Source organism: Aotus nancymaae, unplaced genomic scaffold (assembly GCF_030222135.1).
Source record: "Aotus nancymaae isolate 86718 unplaced genomic scaffold, 86718_ANA_hifiasm-v0.15.2.pri h1tg000097l, whole genome shotgun sequence".
Classification (NCBI taxonomy): Eukaryota; Metazoa; Chordata; class Mammalia; order Primates; family Aotidae; genus Aotus; species Aotus nancymaae.
Window position 1 is genome coordinate 1695917 of NW_026988512.1, and position 18983 is coordinate 1714899.

At 41.5% G+C, this 18983-nt stretch overlaps 1 protein-coding gene across 3 annotated transcripts in view; it reads right to left on the reverse strand.

Annotated features, from left to right (window-relative positions):
• Positions 1 to 1019: 1019 nt before the first annotated feature.
• Positions 1020 to 18983, reverse strand: part of KAT6A (lysine acetyltransferase 6A) — a 118759-nt gene continuing 100795 nt past the window's right edge. For all 3 annotated transcript variants that reach the window (XM_064369997.1, XM_064369999.1, XM_064369996.1), the window contains 6 exons: positions 17931 to 18024; positions 15706 to 15937; positions 14767 to 14974; positions 12794 to 13396; positions 9365 to 9677; positions 1020 to 5564 (listed from right to left, as the gene is read on the reverse strand). In XM_064369997.1, coding sequence (XP_064226067.1) covers positions 2902 to 5564; positions 9365 to 9677; positions 12794 to 13396; positions 14767 to 14974; positions 15706 to 15937; positions 17931 to 18024 — 4113 coding nt within the window. In that variant the 3' untranslated portion in view covers positions 1020 to 2901. The remainder of the gene's footprint in view (positions 5565 to 9364; positions 9678 to 12793; positions 13397 to 14766; positions 14975 to 15705; positions 15938 to 17930; positions 18025 to 18983) is intronic.

Here is an 18983-nt window from a genome sequence, read left to right on the forward strand (position 1 = left end):
TTTCATATGAACGGCCCTACAAAATCCAAAGTAGCGTTACTGGGCCATGTTCTTTGGAAAAGTAAAATCCATCCATATTGTTGGTATTTAAACACAGACATAAATGAAAACTGGAATTTCAAAGCAAAGGCCAACTGGTACTTCTATAATAAAGAGGAAAATGAAAAGGCTGTTTATAGGTCTCTGGGTGTAGAATGAGAATTGAGTTCTGACATATTGGGAAGGGAGAAAAATTCCACATGCAAGACAGACATCCAAAATGGCTCAACATAATTTATTTTTTATGTTAAAATGTACAGAGTTCTTTTGAAAGTACTTGCTAGAAAGGGGAAAAAAAGCTATTACATACAAGGAGGAAGGGAGGCCAACTGGCCCAGGAGCGCGTGACATGGAGAAGTAGAAAGGCATCAGGCACCCCTTCCCCTTAGCTTACAAGTCACCATGAACAAAGTACAAAGAGGTTACAAAACAGGAAAAGCAAATATAAACAGACAGGATAGACGTGGCTTCCTTTGTACATGCGGCTTTTAGAGGCATCTGGAGCTCTATTCACACACGCTAGAGATCTCTTTAAAGAGAATTTTTATCTTTCTTAAAATAGTTTTTAATATTCTACAACAAAGATAAAAAATTTTAAAGATGGAATGAAATGAAAAAGCTCTTATTTTAAAAGGCATCAAAGTCACTAACAGTGAGTTTTTAAATTTCTTTTTTAGAAGATTACCCAAGTTATCTTGCTAAAAATACATTTTTTTTAAACAGAAGTGAAAAAATGACAGGTACCAATATTACTGTGTTGGATAATTTTTTTTATAATATAGAAAAGAACATTTTTTTCTACAATAGTTCTACAGTCACAAAGAGGCTTGTGGAAAAGGGAGCTGCCCGATTGAATTTTTTTTTCAAAGAAACAAACAAAATCAAACACAACCGCAAACCAACAGAAACCGAATTCACGGCCCTCATTTCAACAGCTTCTCCTTCTGCCTTGACCCACCCTCCTCCCAATATACCTCCCTCCCGACCCACCCTGTCCCCACCCCAACCAGGAAGCAATGACACAGCTGAAGATGTCGGGCGAGGGCAGCACAGTGCACTTTCTACATAGATGACTGGGAACTGGAATAGTATATACAGAGAAACTGGGTCCTACACAGCCTTGCACATGCTCAGAGCTGAGAGTGGGAAGATGTGGAATTCTGCCTTTTTCTACCTAGCACGCTTGAGAAAGTCAATTAAAGTGTATAAAAAAACCAACAAACCTGTGCATTTGAAAAAATTTAATGCCTAATTAGTACTTTAAAAATATCTATATAAAATGTACAAATAAAGGAGAGAATTTAATGCTTACAGATATTTCTTTAAGCAGTACTTCCCCCTTTTGGATATTTGACTGCACATACCAAGTGGTATAATAGTTTCCATCTTCTAATGATGGAATATATATATATATATATTTTTTACCTATCCCTGGAGCAAGTAATAGGAAGAGAATGGGCGAACTGGTTGCATGAGAGAAAAGAGAATGGAGTTGGGAGCAACACATGGACCTGCCAACATCCTGCTGTCCAGATCTGCCCTACTGTGCTGGTGGTCGGTCTGCCCCTCTTCTCATTAGCCACCCACAGGAGAGGCGCGTGTGCACTCTGATTCAGAGGGGATGAACTCAGGATCTCAAAAGACAAACAAAAACGAGAGGTATCTTATTTAAGGAGCTATGAAACTCACACCGTGATCTCCCTGCTGACACACATCTGTGCCATCTCTTCCAACATGAAATAAACAGTGTCAAAGGTTTGTCAGTTATTTTTCAAATCACTAAAATGTACAGTAATTCACCATTTCATGAAAGAACCTAAGAGGCGAATCACTCGGGACTGCTATTTGAGTTTTATCAGTCAAAGGCTCAAGCATCAAGACCCTCAGTTAGCATTTCAAAGTACATACTAGAAACGAGAGGCTGGGTGGCGTGTGTGCGCGTTATGGCTGATTCACCAGGTGGTAAAAAACAAGAGGTTAATCTCCTCTTTTTGATTGTTAATTGACCATCTCTATTCCTCCGAAGGCTGGATTTGGATTGCAAACAGCTTTTCTCTGAGATTCTGCTGTTAATTGAGACTTACAGTATTTTTGTGTCTCTGAGTGCTGAGTGGGAATATTTTAAAAAAGAAGAAAAAAATTATATTACACTTGATTCAAGAACAACAAAGATTTCAATGAAGTCTGTCTATAAAGAAACATTCTTGGGGAAGGGTTTCAAGAGGTGTGTGTGTCGGGGGGAGTGGAGGGGATTTTAAAAGGAGAAGCATTTTCCTGCCTCACTTTATTAATAATAATAATAATATTAACAATAATAACAATAAGTTTAAGGAGCTTGGGTTGTTCTCCATGTCCCCGTCCGAGTCTCCCCTAAGTGCCTCCTGCTGGAATGAAGTAGGAAATGAAAGGTTGGGTTTGGAGGAAAGGGTCTGGCTAACCCTTGAGATGTATATAACATTTAAAAATGACAACATTGGGAGCTGCAAACAGTGAGGGAAAACATACATTTTAAAATAAAGATAATTCACTTTTACACAAATCCTGTCCATGTGGTATGTAAAGAAAGTAAGGCTCTTTTTAATTATGAAAAGATTTTGTGCATGTTTCCCATCCCCAAATCCATTTTTAGATGAGTTCTACTGTAAAATGTTCAAGATTGCGAGGAAAACCAAAACCCAGAACAAAATGAACCCAAAAAAAGAGAAGATCAGGTTTTCTAAAAAATAAAATAAACCAAAGAAAAATTCCTCTAAATCTACAGCAATATTTTAACTGGAAAAAGGTCCATTTTTCTCTGGTTTGTCAGTATAAAAGTTTCCTTTATTTATATATATTTAAGTTTTTGACTGAAGTCCATCTTGCTCATCTTCTCATGTAAGGCCCGTTGAGTGACTGCTTGGGCACACCAGCAGCGTTCATGTAGCTGTGATGGGAGGGGCCCGTGTACATCATGTTCCCATGAGGGTTTGGCTGCATAGGCTGCTGGGTATAGGCCTGGCTCCCCATCATTCCCATCTGCATCTGCATAGGATACTGTGCTGTCTGGTTCATGTAGGCAGGGTTACTATGGTAACTGCTGTTCATCATGGGCTGTGTCATTCGATAGCTGTTCATGGCATTCAAGGTGTTCATATTCATGGAATTGACATTATAAGCGGGGGTAGGCATCAGATTAACCCCCATGTTCATGCCACGCTGAACAGCCAGTGCACGAGGACCAGCCTGCATGGCAACCGCTGATGGGCTGCGGCCATACAGCTGCTGCTGGTGAGCAGCCGCAGAGGGCAGTGGTGCGGACTTGGAGCGGATGGAAATGTGCCCCTTCACTGGCATTTGCCCTTGCAATCTCTGCGTGTGAGGAATGCCAATGTTGGTGGCAGACATGTTGCACTGGAGCAGAGGAGACGTGAGGTTCATGGTAGTGGATGCCAAGTTTGGGGGTGGTGTCATGGTGGCTTGTGCTTGAGGAGTCCCAGCTAAGGGATGAGACGGAGCCAGCTGAGCCAGTCCTGTATTGGACAGAGAAACACTGGTTGCATAGGAAGTCACAGCAGGAGAATGGCTATAAGGCATGGCATGAGGGTCCATAATGGTGTTGGTCAGCTGCTGCAGCTTGGCTAGGCTGAAGGTGGCTGATGGTTGAGAGTAGCTGCCGGCACCAAAATCCCCTGGAATCCTCTCATAGATACTTATGTTCCCAGTGCTTCCAGATTCCGGTATCTCCATGATCATAGGAGCTGGGGTGAAACTGTTACTCATACTACACTGTGACAGCGGGGGCTGCTGCTGGGGAGGGGGTGGGGGCGGAGGCTGCTGGGGCTGAGGCTGCGGCTGCTGCGGCTGCGGCTGCTGCTGGGGTGGTGGAGGCTGGGGTGCTGGCTGTGGCTGTGGCGGCGGCGGCTGCGGCTGCTGCGGAGGCGGTGGCGGCGGCGGCTGCTGCTGGTTGCTGGGAGGCCTCTCCACCACACAGCTCTGAGGTGACTTGATGCCGCAGTTGGCAGCAGGCTGGACGCCGCTCTGCTGCATCATGCTACAGCTGCTGCCCATGCTGGCCATCTGCTGAGTGACCACACAGCTGCTCTGGGTGAGGCTGCTGGAGGATGACAGCCCACCATAGGAGCAGCTGCTCTGGGAAGAGCTGTTCCCACAGATGCTGCCGCCCATCGTGGAATCGTAACTGCTCGGGTTCTCATAGTTCTCAGTGGTGCTCTCGATGCTGCCCAGGTCACTGAAGCCGCTGTCCACCACCTGCTGAGAGTGGTCCGAAACGGAAGGCACATCCATCATGGGGCTGGTCTCCATGTTCTGCATAGAGGGTGCGGACAGGGATCCTTGTTCTGGGCTGATCTGGGTGTAGCCACTCTCAAGGGCAGGCACGTTGGGACTGCTGACCGAACGGACCGACTGGCTGGGGTGAGACTGAACAGAGGAGATAGGGCTGTTATGTTCCGATGCGTGACAGTCTTCAACCATGGACATCTGCGGGTCCTCATCAGCCTGGGTGTAACTCTGCAGGGTCTGACACGCAGCAAGAGTTTCCTCACAGTCCTGGTAGGCGCCCTCATGCTCGTTGCTTTCTTCTTGAGTCAAAGACTGCACTGCCTGTACAGTTTCCAGATCCAGTTCACTATGAGGAATCTCTTCTTCCTCTTTTAATTCAATTAACTCTTCCTTAGTGTGGGAGTCTTCTTCGTGGTCGTCCTCAGATCCAGGCATCGGCTCTGACAGCACGGATGTGTCATGGGAAGGCTGCTCCTCTTCAGAATCTGGCTCGGTTTCCTCTTTATCCTTTATCTTTTCTCTATTTTTCTGCATATTAGCATCTAAAAAAGACTCTTGACCACCAGGTTCCTCCTTGACATCTTCCCTCGCAGGCTGTTCCTCCAACTCCTTTTTCTTTGTGGACTCAAGGTGGCCGTCATCCTCATCATCGGCATCATGGTCGTCGTTCTGGACAGTCTCTGCAGCCGCATCCTCCTCCTCCTCTGGCTCTGGCTCCTCCAGTTCCTGCTGCTCCTCCTCTGACTGCCTCTGCTCCTCTGAGATGCGGGGCTTCTCTTCTTCCTCCTCCACCTCCGGCTCCTTGGCTTCGGTCTCAGGACTATTGCTGCTCTCTGCTGGAGAGGCTACTGGCACTTCACTGCTGGCGGCGTCCTCTTCCTCGCCCTCTTCAGCCTCTTCTGCCTCTGCCTGCAACTCCTCCTCCTTCCTCTCCTCAGGTAAGGGCACGTCTTCTTTTGGCTCAACGGTTTCTTCACACTCTTGGATCTTGGGTTTACGTCCAGCTTTAGGAAGAGGGATGACAGGCTCAATGATGCATGCTTGAGTAGAAACCGGCATGATTTCCCTACTCAACTTAAATCCTGGTTTCCGACCAGGTCTTTTCTTCCAGTGGATTGGTTTGCGGCTCTTGCCTTTGGGCCATCCCTTTTTCTTTTTCAAAGGTGTGGATGTATCTGGCTCAAGAGAAGAATTCTTCACATCACATTTTCGCAAGAGAGATACTGGCTTTAGGATAGGAGTGTCTATACAGGAAGGATAAAAAAATAAAGACAGGTTACAAGGTCTTATATTTTTCTAGTTCCTTCTTCTGAGACTAGTATGTACAACAGAAATGACTTTATAAACAATTACTTGTATAAACTAACTCCTGATAGTCTTCATTTTAAACAATATAGAAGATAAAACTAATTAATGACATATTCCAAGTAACACAGTGAACTGGCAGAACTATCAAAGAATCCTGGTCAACATGATGTTACCAGACACTAGTTAGAACCAATTCAGCCGGGTGCTCACACCTGTAATCCCAGAACTTTGCAAGGCCGAGGCGGGCGGATCACGAGATCAGGAGTTCGAGACCAGCCTGACCAATATGGTGAAACCCTGTCTCTACTAAAAACAAACAAAAATATTAGCTGGGCGTGGTGGCATGCGCCTGTAATCCTAGCTACTCAGAAGGCTGAGGCAGGAGAATCACTTGAACCCGGGTGGCGGAGGTTGCAGTGAGCCGAGATTGCACCACTGCACTCCAACCTGGGTGACAGAGTGAGACTGTGTCTCAAAAAAAGACAACCCATTCAAGACTACCATCACCAGCTGTATGGCTGTGGGAAATTGTTCCATGTTTTGGTTTCTTCATCTGTAAAATGGAGATGACCTCTACAAAGATGCAAATAAGTAGTAAGTCAGACTTTTATCAAGTTGTCTCTACTAAAAATTACAAATCAGCTTATTTCCTCTTTTCTTTTCTGCTTGTGATTTATGTTATCTCTCTGATTTTCTTAGTTTCCACAAATCATTACTTCAGGTTGTATGATGAGCTAATTACTCCAGGCCATGACTGAGCCATCGTATGTGAGAAGTTGTTCAATTAATGTTGTGTTTTTATGGGAATAGCTGCAAAGCATTTATTTAGTCCTAGACAAGAACTGACATTTAGAACTAGACAAACAAGAAAAAATTAAAGCACCAATTACATTCATTAGAAATAAATTTGATATTATTAGCATTTTTTAAAAACGGTGGTAAACTATACATAAAACTTAAAATCTTAACCATTTCTAAGTGTAAGTTCAGTGGCATTAAGTACACTCACATTCCCCATTAATTTTTAAAGGATAAGACTACTAAGATAAGAACAAGAACAAGAAGGGGTAAGAATGTAGCTAAGAAGATACATTTTGTAGTAACTTGAAAGTCAACAAAGGAAATGGCTGCATCAGAAAAAACAGGTCAACAGGAACTTCATCGGGGGTACGAGTACTGTTTCAGTGTACAATGATCTAAGAGAGACTGTAAAATGCCAAATTTACAAAATAAACTTTTAGTTTCATAGTTATGTATTTCAAAACATAACAAGTTAAACTTTGCAGAATCATTCATGATAGAGCAAAAAATTCATTCATCTTATCACTATATTAAAAGTATTTGCTGGCTGTGTTGGGTGACTCATGCCTGTAATTCTACCACTTTGGGAGGCCAAGGCAGGCAGATTGCTTGAGGTCAGGAGTTTGAGACTAGCCTGGCCAACATGGTGAAACCCCGTCTCTACTAAAAATACAAAAATTAGCCAGGCATGGTGGCATGTGCCTGTAATACTAGCTACCTGGGAGACTGAGGCACGAGAACTGCTTGAACCCAGGAGGAGAAGGTTGCAGTGAGCTGAGATGGTGCCACTGCACTCCAGTCTGGGTGACAGAGTGAGACTCCACGTCAAAAAAAATAAAAAACTATTTGTTATATAGAAAATATGAGAATGAAGAAAACACAAGTTTATCTTCTAGACTTGAAATGACAAAAAAAAAGAAGAAGAAGAAGAAGGAGGAGAAGGAGGAAGGAGGAAGAAGGAGGAGGAGGAGGAGGAAGGAGGAAGGAGGAAGGAGGAGGAGGAGGAAGGAGGAAGGAGGAGGAGGAGGAGAAGGAGGAGGAGGAGGAGAAGGAGGAAGGAGGAAGGAGGAGGAAGAGGAGAAGGAGGAAGGAGGAGAAGGAGGAAGGAGGAGGAGGAGGAGAAGGAGGAAAGAGGAGGAGGAGAAGGAGGAAGGAGAAGGAAGGAGGAGGAAGGAGGAGGAGAAGGAGGAAGGAGGAGAAGGAGGAGGAGGAGAAGGAGGAAGGAGGAGGAGGAAGGGGGAAGGAGGAAGGAGGAAGGAGGAGAATGAGGAGAAGGAGGAAGGAGGAAGGAGGAGGAGGAGGAAGGAGGAGGAGAAGGAGAAGGGGGAGGAAGGAGGAAGGAGGAGGAGGAGGAGAAGGAGGAAGGAGGAAGGAGGAGAATGAGGAGAAGGAGGAAGGAGGAAGGAGGAGGAGGAGGAAGGAGGAGGAGAAGGAGAAGGGGGAGGAAGGAGGAAGGAGGAGGAGGAGGAAGGAGGAGGAGAAGGAGAAGGGGGAGGAAGGAGGAAGGAGGAGGAGGAGGAGAAGGAGGTAGGAGGAGGAGGAGGAGAAGGAGGAGGAAGGAGGAAGGAGGAGGAGGAGAAGGAGGAGAAGGAGGAAGGAGGAAGGAGGAAGGAGGAAGGAGGAAGGAGGAGAAGGAGGAAGGAGGAGAAGGAGGAAGGAGGAGGAGGAGGAGGAAAGAGGAGGAGGAGAAGGAGGAAGGAGGAGGAAGAGGAGAAGGAGGAAGGAGGAAGGAGGAGAAGGAGGAAGGAGGAGGAGGAGGAGAAGGAGGAAAGAGGAGGAGGAGGAGGAAGGAGAAGGAGGAAGGAGGAAGGAGGAGGAGGAGAAGGAGGAAGGAGGAGAAGGAGGAAGGAGGAAGGAGGAGGAGGAGAAGGAGGAAGGAGGAAGGAGGAGAAGGAGGAGGAGGAGGAGAAGGAGGAGGAAGGAGGAGGAAGGAGGAAGGAGGAGGAGGAGAAGGAGGAAGGAGGAGAAGGAGAAGAAGAAAGAAGAAGAAGAAGGAAGAAGAAGAAGAAAAGAAGGAGAAGAAAAAAGAAGAAGAAGAAAAAGAAGAGGAAGAAAGAGCTCAACCAGTTAATGCATGAAAGCTAAAGGTTTATGTACCAAGACTGGACAAATAGATTTCTTCAAATTTACCCAACAAAGTAAAAAAGCTCATTCTGCGCCCATGCGAGACAAACACACTGCAGACGCAGGAGGCATGATACACTGGTAAAACTTTAGGCTAGGGTGAAAAAGACTAGTTTCTGACCTGGCTCATATATATCAAACCTAGTTTCAGCATTGCTAGAGAAGAAATGACAACTAGGCTACTTTAAAAGTAGACAGTTGAATTTTTACCTACACTATAAAATCTATTTTGAGTTATTGTTACCATTTGTGAGAAATTTATTACTAGTTGGGTAAGATGTATTACAGATAGGATTCAGGAAAGACTCCTGAACAGATCTGAAGCTACTTCCGGTTTATATGAATCTGCTCTTTCTGAAGAATTTTCTTCTTAGCATTCACTCATTTAACACTACTTACTAAGCGCCTGGCTTAAGCACTCAGCATATAGCAATAAACAAAGCAGACTAAGTCTAGAGAATGCACATTCTAGTGAAGGGTTACTACATCTTCCTGATGCTAAGTCCAACTCGCCTTTAACTAAAGAGTCTAATAAAGGCTTAGAAAGGATTAGGCAAAAAAGAACAGTTGCCTAATAGTAAGATATTTTCTGCAGAGGCAAATTAATACAGGTTCTGAGTTGAAGGGAAAACACATTTAAAAATGAGGACAGATATACTTAATACAACTTTTTAGAGACTGCCAAGTGTTCCTTTTCTTGCTTAGTGGGTGTGTTCATTTTTCAGCCTTTTTGCTGAAGTGTCTGTCACTGAGACTGCTGTGTATCTGAAGACAGTAAATCACAGTAAGTGAGTTCTATAAAATAACATACCGTCAGCATCGTCTGACTCTTCATCTTCTTCTTCATCTTTAGACTTCCTCTTAGAAGAGGACTGACACCTGAGTACATCTTGCGAGGACAAACGGCGGAAGTATCCTCTAGGGAAGAGTTCATTTTCATCCTCTTCCTCCTCTTCTTCATCAATCTCAAATGTGGGTTCTAATCTTGGCATTGGCCTCTCAGAGTCAGAATCTTCAAAAGGTTCATCTAACACTTCAGTGGTCTCAGAAATAGTTTCTGTGACTACACTGCTATTGTGGTGTTTGCGCTTTCGGACTCTCCTCCTTCGGTGGAGAAATGGTTTCTGTTTAATAGAGAAAGCAAGTATTTACAGTTATGAACACTATCTTTTCTATTAATAAAATGAAAACAGTTTTAAAACCAAATAGAATTAGTACATAGAAAATGAGGATGCTGTTTGCCAAAAACATTCTGAATATTACTTCAAAATACTATACTAAGATACTATACTTATTATAAATGCAAAGGTGTTAGACAACTGCGTATAACTTTGTAAAAGAATCGGCAGCCATCTCCAAAGAGCAGACATTATAATTCTCTTAATAGTTCAGTTGAATTTAGCACCCTAGAGAGTTGCCCATTTTAATACTGAAATGACCAAGAGGCTAATCCCTTAGCTCTTCCTTAGGAGCAAAAGAGAAACAAAAACACTTTGTCTTATAGCACTACCGTGAAGGTCAGGAGAACTATCAGTAAAGCTGTATGCCATCTTCATGAACTACTCATAAAAAGTTGTGGAATGTAGAAATATGGAGTTGAAATGTACTCACTCAGTGAAATATTTCAAAAGCAAAATAAATCTGTTACTGAAATTTAGGCACATTCAGCACAACTTCACCCTGAGCCGACCAAATAGCTTCAACTATACAATTAATATCAAAATAACAGATGAAGCCCCAGAGATGATCTAATCCAATCCCTTCATTCTACAGATGTCAGAGAGGCTATAGGACTTAAGTTCACACATTCAGTCAAATGCATGTATTCATTAACTTCAAAATGACTCTGTATGTGAGCTAACTGCCTGTTTTTTTTTTTAATATAATAGCATAATTTGTTTAACTTTATTAATTGGCAATATAAACGCTAGCATAGCAAAGATCTATTCTTCATGATCATGCAATGAACAGCAGAGTTAATCAATACTCAACTTTTCTCTACTTCAAACTTACTAGTCCTAATCGAGAATGTAATTTTCAAATTAGATTTAAAATAGCCCTGATCCTTGGAGCAATGGCTGATTCTAGGACTAGGGCATGAAACATACAAGATGAACTTGAAGCATCTTGCAGTGCCAGAAAGGAAATGCTTAAAACAAAACAAAAAGACCTCAATATGACAACAACAGTATGTTATGCTAAAGAAACACAGAAGGCCAGGTGTGGTGGCTCACACCTGTAACCCCAGCACCTTGGAGGCAGAGGAGGGTGGACTGCCTGAGCTTGGGAGTTCAAGACCAGCCTGAGCAACATCGTGAAACCCTGTCTCTATCAAAAATACGAGAATTCGCCAGGTGTGATTGTGCATTCCTGTAGTCCCTCAGCCTAGGTGGCAGAGTAAGACCCCATCTGAGAGAAAAACAGGAAGGAAAGAAACAGAAGAGTGAAACCGAAAGGCTCCCAATGGTCAAAGCTGGAACAATCTGAGCAACAAATTTTAAAAAGCAGTAGTACTGGATTATCAATTGAAGTATTGAGTAAATATCTGGGTCCATAATGATATAAATAAATGCTTGGATAAACAAACAGATGAGGGAGAAAGGACAAATCTCCCAAGCAGAAATTCAAGTAACTTATGCTGAGCCTCCACCCCGAGGGGGCAGGAATCTCGTGTGGCTGTGTACAGTGACTTCCTTCCAGCACTAGACGCCTGACAAACAGCATCTTAAGCCAGCTCATCAAAGTTAACTTCAACAAGGAAAAGTCATATTGATAATATCCTCATACTTGATACTTTTTTTTTGTTTTTACAGACGGGGTCTTGCTATGTCACACAGGTTGGAGTGTAGTGGCTATTTACAGGTTCAATCATCGCGCACTATAGCCTCAAGTTCAAGTGATATTCCTGACTAAGTCTCCCAAATAGCTAGGATTATAAGAGTGCACCACCATGCCCAGCTTCCCTATACATACTGATAGATACATGTTGGCAGGTACTCTTGAATTATGTGATGAGAATGGCCTTTTACCTCTATGGTCTTCCTCTTAAGAATATATTATCCCATTCTAATATCATGAGGGATCTTCTACAAAATGCCTGACCAGTCATTCTCAAAACTGCGAAGTCCACGGAAACTAAGGGAATTCTGAGAAACTACCATGACCAAGAGGAACCTAAAGACACACACCTACTGAATGTAAGGGGATATGCCGGGTGGGATCCTGGAAGAGAAAAAGGAAATTAAGGAGAACTGGAAGTCTGAATAGAGTATGAAGTCTAGTTAGTGATGTATCCACATCAGTTCAGTAACTGTGATAGATGTACCACACCAATGCAAGGGACTGATAATAGGGGAAAGTGACTGGGGTATACGCAAACTCTGTACTTTCTTGGCAATAATTCTGCAAATGTAAAACAGCTCTGAAGATATTATTCTCTTTAAAAAAAAAAAAAATCCTGCCTTGCTTTTTAAGGCCCTGTAAGGAAGGGAAAGAAACAGAATGGTTGTGCTGCTGCTTTGGCTGGAAGCTAGCTGAGTGGCTCTTCCAGGGAGCGGCCTCGCTTCAGTCTGGTTGCCTCCTGGTAATGCTTAAAGCCTGGAATGTTTCTGGTAAACAACTTAACACAATTCATTATCATCATCATACATTATTTAATAATTAATTGGCTATCATTCAGAAATTGCAAGATGATCGAATATAGTTTAGAAAATATTTTTAAAGCAAGAGAGACCAAGTTAAACCACTGGAGGGATGTGCGAGAAGTGAGGAGGGCACAGAGAAGATAGCAGCACCCACGATGAGTGACTGCACTGAGTTCCCCAAAATATAGGGCATCACTATGTTCACTTTCCAATTAATTGTGTAATATTTTGGTCTCCTTTTCTAATATCAACTCTTCTAATCTGTACATACTTTAAAAATATTTTTAAAGCTCCTAAAAGTCATAATTTGGAAATCAAACCAGTAGGCTGAAAAGAAGTTTGTTTGCGTCCCAAGAGGTGGAGCCCTTAAATAAGCTTATGATTTCCCAGTGAATTCCCATGAATCAAAGAAGTCACATGCACATCTCAAATGTTCACTGCGAAGATCTCGAGTTACAACACATAAAGGCTTAAAGTTTATAAAGCAACACACTACGAATTTCTAACTTTACTCTTTCAGAACTGTAAGCTAAAACAAAAAGGTATTTAATAAACTGGAATTGGAGGAAGAGAAGACCTGGAAAGAAATGTGTTACCTTTCGCTTCAACGTGGGCTTTGTGAGAATTGGTGGTGAGCTTGACCGAGGGCTTTCTGGCTCTTCCTCCTCCTCGCTACTCTCACTGAAGCCCCTGAGGACAGCCCTGTCACCCTCACTGTAGCGGCGGGGCAGCCTCTCATTTCCTTCTGTTAGTCTGCACTTCAGAGCCTCAGGGCTTTTCTTGAGCTGTCCTCGCCAGGGCTCAACCCCTTCACTGAGTCTTCTTTTGGGAAGGTCAGGTTTCCCATCCTGGCTTGGCTGCTCCTGAGAGGCCACCAGCTGTTCTTCACTTTCAGTGTATTGTTCCTGGGTGGCTTCTGATTTCTCCCCACATTCTCCATATTGTTCCTGAGGAGCTGAAGACGTCTCTTCCAAGAGCAGTTTAGAATCTTTATCACCAAAACGTTCCTGGGTTTTTCTGTTCTTCCTCCCCCAGCGGCCCCTCCGAGATGGCTGGCTATTTGCAGGAAGACTATCACGAGGAAGGACTTGTTTGTTCAAACGTGTAGAACTGACTGGAGCCATAACTTCTGGTTTCTTTTCACTTTCTACTGAGTAAGAATCTTGTTCTTTGTCCTCACGACACACAGACTTTCCCACCTGATTTTAGAAAATAAAACAATGCTGGTTAATTTTTCAGTCTTGTTTGCTTACCTTTATCTCTTCTGACCTTTTAAGTACTGAGAGAAAAAAAGGAAACTGAGTTTTAAAAACAAAATTATCAATTATTTAATATTTAACATGAATATTTCCTGTTTCAGCACTGTTTTAAATTCTGGATATGCATTACTCATTTAATCTCCCCAATAATCATATGAAGTATTACCACTACATCTCCACTTTACAAATAAGGTGTATTGGGTACAAAAAATAAGTACTCTGCCCCAGGTCACTCAGGAGCAAGTGAAGACGCTGGGATAGAAAGCCAGGCAGTCTGACTCCAGAGCCTGTGCTCCAAACCTCTCTGCAATACCATCCTCAATAAGCAAAGTGAATACTATTGTTCTTTTAAATGTTAAATGAGACTGTGAAATAAAAATTTATAAACAGGGAGGAGGAGACAGGATCTTGCGACATGGGCAAGAAGGAGGCATTTGAGAAATATGAAGAAAATTTACGTAGTTTAAAAATTTACTTTTATTCTGAATATTTATTTTGAAAATTAAACTGCACTAAAGAGGGGCATGGGATTTATGTTTATCAAAGGAGGACATAGATGTTGAAAGGATGAAGCACTGCTTAAAAAAGAAGAGCTATAAAAGCATGATCACATGAAGGCAAACACTGACAATGACACATGGAGTACAGTCCACCAGCAACCCTCTGACAGCTAAAAAGACCTGTGCGTGCAGGAGATGTTTTGCTGCGCCATTAGAAAACATACATGAGTTTACAATAGTTCCTTGATATTCTACTTAAGGAAAATCTATCTCCATTTCATTTTGTTTTGTTTGTTTGTTTTTTGTAGAGCTGGAGTCTCACTATATTTCCCTAGTTTGTTTGTTTGTAGAGATGGAGTCTCACTACATTTCCCTGGTTGTCCTGAACTCCTGGTCTCAAGCAATCCTCCTGCCTGGGCCTCCTAAAGCACTGAGATTATAGGCATGAGCCACCACACCCAACCTCCATTTCATTTTTAAAAAACTGTTGGATTTGGATTCAATTCAGATTTCTCAACTAATATCCAGCTTAAAATTGAGCTGCTTATTGGCACCCTGGTAAGAAATACTTTTGTCATAAGTAACACATTATAAGAAACTTGATGGTCTCCTAATTGCCCAGGGCTAAAAAACAGAAGTAAAGCAGGCTCAGTCTTCCTGAAATCGTGGTCCACCACTGAAATAAAACTCTTTACATTCTAACGTGAATTTACTTTTCTGTGAAAGACTATCATAATACATTATCATAAATACTCATGAAATCAAAAATATATCTTCTGTCATCAAAAATGAGACTATTCATGCCCTTACACTGATCTCTAATTCTCTTTCCTGGCATTGTGGCTCTTCATTTTCTCCTTCCTCAGCCTCCTCTTCTTCCTCCTCCGAGACCACAGAGTTGGACACTATGACTGGAGTCCAGCGCAAACATTCTGGATCTACATCTACAGGTCGCAAATTCAGCTGAAGCTTTGCCATGTGATCCTGGATAAGTTTTTCCCGGCGGATAATCACAAATCTGGAACCAGAGAAAAGTTTATAGCAATCAACAATGTATAAGATGCACATAAAAATGAATGTGGAGATGAGAACCCCTGGTAAAGCCTGTAGAAGATGATGGGCAATGCAAAGACAGCCTGCCTGGGAAGATGGAATGTGGAAATGACCTACCACATGAGATGGCCAAGAGTGTGAAGCAGGACAAACGCTTAGCTCTCGCCGTGGCCACAGGCTGTTTTCACTGCCTGCTGTCTCACACGGCCCACTCCAGAAGTTCACCTGCTTTTCTGCACTCTCTTTCCTATCTCCATTTATTTGGCTCAACTGCCTCCATTCTTTGTGACCTTTTTCTACTACTTTAGGGAATGGTGAGCTGTCTGTTCTTCCTTTCAATCTATATTCACTTTGTGCCATTTATATGAAAATTTACCATGTACACTTCATTTAATGACACTGTTTCTAAAGTGGTTACTTCTTGTATTATGAAAGAGCTCCCAATACTAGATGGTGAAAGATTCAGTAGCTTACATTCAAAAATTAGGAGGAATACACCAGAAAAAGAGTTCAGTTTAAGAAGTCTGTATATATAGACAATCGAATAAAATATCCTAGAAAGGAAAATGATATCTCATCATCACCAAGTACATCATTTATATTAATTAATGCCCTTTCATCAATAATCTGGCTGGCTGATCCAAAAACTTCAACCTAATTATCTTTCAAAGGTATACAAAAGGATGTGATACTCACTGGTCACTACGGAAGTCCAGCATTCGTAGGTGGTGGAGTGTGGAAGTGATGTCTTGAGGGCAGATTCCAGTTAACTTGCTTAACTTCTTAATGCTGATCTGCTTGTCATTTTGGTGATAAAGGCACTCCAATATTACACTTTTCCAATATGCCATGTAGGAAAGACGACCCAGATCAGATAACGGTTTCTCTGGAGACCCTGCTTGGCCTTCACGCTTTGATAACAAATAACCTAAAGAATCACACATAACCTAAATCACAAATACGTCAGCCACTCCAAAAAACTGGATTCACCAAAATAATAATCCCCTCTTCTACAACCAAGAATAACTCCAAAGGTAAATTCCTTCAAAAAAAGAGAACAAAATTGAAAAACTATTTTAATAAAACAAATTTGCAGAAAGAATACATAATTTATATGTATTGAACACTAAGTATTATTTTGTCTAAGTTAATATAAATCACCTTGTTAAAAAATTCAAAAGTGTTGAAAATCAGGACTCAACCGTTTCTATCTAGTTCAACGTCCTAGGGGAAACAAGCCTTGCATGCTTTATTTGGACCACTAGGTGGCAACAGCTATATCTGAACTGAGAAGCACAAAAGAATGCCTTCCTTTTCACGTAATCCTTTTAAAACTGTAGTTCTGTGAGCGAATTAGATGACAAGCTTTCACTTCAACCAAAACTCCTCACAATTACCTATCACTCTAATTCTAGGCAAGCAGGACTGCCAACCTAAGTGTGGAACTGGGGACTCTGTCCTCTCTAGTGCACAATTCTCAAGAACTGGAAAACAAAGGCGTAACTTCTAAGGAAAAGCATCGAAAATGGAGATGGGAGAGAAAGGTATTTTTATTGCCATTAAAGAAAATGTAAAAATAGTGTAAGAATATAATTTGGAAACATGTATCAGGAAAAGTAATAAAAACAACACTATTACACAGATTGTTTGTATACCTCACACACAACACACACACCCCTCAAATATTTTCCCTAACTTTGCAATTTAATGGCATATGTAAGATGTCTAATCATGAATCTTATTTGAAAACAATATATTAACATTAAAGGAAGTAATCTGAGTTCCATCCCCTACTGTTCATCTAAAAAGACTAGAAAATGTGTAAAACAACCAGTAGTACATACTTCCAATAAAATATGGACAGAAGGACAGTCTAAAGCCAAGAAGCAGCTTAATTAACGTCTCAAGACTGGAATTAAAATCTTTTGTTTGAACCATTAGTTCTGCATATATTCATTTAAATATTTTATAGCAATATCCGAGTAAAATATTCCCTTCAATTACTATTTCATAATCATTATGACATTTATTACAAACATACATCTAACTTTCTAAGCAAGATTACCAATGTGTGAAAAACAAAATGCAGTTCCACAATGATCTCTTTAGAACTGTGAGCTGTCACTTTTTAACTCAGATTAAATTATTTTCCCTATTGTTCACTTCTTCAGATATTGAAAGATGTGTTGCATATGCTTAACCACTAGGTAAAGCCTAACTAAAAAATACACACATTTTCTCAGATAATTGGATAACAAAAATAGGGCAGGCACAGTACTTATTAGCACTAATTGAAGCAGTTATACAATGTTCTTAGTATTGTATTACAGCATAAAACTAAGTTCCATTGTAAATGAACAGTTGCAAATTAAAGGTATGTGCTATATATCACAAAAAATTTTATGCAATATTAGTTTTAAAAAACTATTTCATGTCCAACCAAAATAAAAGGAACTTGTGGCTTTAGGTTTTATTTGTTTCCGTCTTTGAGACACAGTCTTGCTTTGCGGCCCAGGCTGGAGCCTGCAATGCAGGGGTACTACTGCTCACTGCAGACTCAACCTCCTGGGCTCAAGTGATCCTTCCACCTCAGCTTCCTCAATAGCTGGAACACTAACCAGGTGTGTACCATCATGCCCGCCTAACCTTTTACATTTTTTGTAGAGACAGGATCTCACCATGTTGCCCAGGCTGGTCTTGAACTCCTGGGCTCAAGCAATCCTCCCACCCCAGCTTCCCAAAGTGCTGGGATTACAGCCATGAGCCACAGCATCCAGCAGTGGTTTTAGGTTTTTAAAGGCTCATATACCAATACGACAAAAGATACTAGTAGCCAACAAATCATCTACAAATCTTTAAAAATATATATACAGAAGAAGGTCCACCGGAAGAGACCGATGAGAAATTAATATAATCCTTACTGAAATCGATGAGAAACCTGCCATAGCCCTTACGCTGGTATTGAGGAAGAATCATTATACAGGAAACGTTGTACTTCTGTTGGCAGTGCTTTTCCTGGTGGAGAAAATACAAGTTTTAAAACAGGCTGGTAAAGTGAATAATAATGCTAATTGTTAGGAAACAAAGACTAATGGCCAAAACCACAGCCCTGGTCCTTTGGGAATAGTAATATACATCAAGAAAAAACTACCCAACTGGGAGAAGATAGGATAATGTTAAGTCACTGCCATTACCCACAAAGCAACTATCTCAGAAGAGTAAAAGTACAGAACAAAACCAGGCCATCCAACACCATCTCCAACTCAACAACAGTACGCCAGTGCCTAAGGAACAGCACTGAAATCTGAGTCCCAAACAATGTGCAAAGCTACAAATGATGAATCAGTGTGCCACTCCAGAAGTGAGAAGACTCATCAGTTATGTCAGAGTTTTCTTTTTCTCCTGCTCTGGTGCTACTCAGGGCAGTCCTATTAGTTGTATCTAATTTTACATAAAATAGTTATCTTTATAATTTTATAAATTAGTCAATATATTTTAAGTCATATTTAACCAATGAAGTAGCCTACTTAAAGAACTCTTATAAATGCTTATAAAAAGCTAGTACTTCCACTTAACTGTTTCACACACTTGGATTTTACTGCTTAAATAAAAGTATACCTTTTGTGTTGTCCGACTAGAAAAGAAACTTTTCCCTCTAAGGGAATGGAAGATTAAAAAAGAAATGTCCTTTAATCAAAATGCCTTCTTACTTGTATTTCTATACCTAAAGTTCAAATTAGAAGAGAAGATTTAAGATGAGGCAGACGGAACTCAGAGAGCTAATGACTGTTTATTTCACAAGTTCCATGTTATTACCATGGGAAGAGAAGTCATTTAAAAACTTCCTCATGAGTATTGCCAGCAGTCCATGCTCCTAGGAGAATATAGGCTGTTGAATGTTACTAAGCACCTTCCAGCACTTGGTAAATTTCCAAATATTCCTTCTATTCTTTCCAAACAGCTAGATGACATCT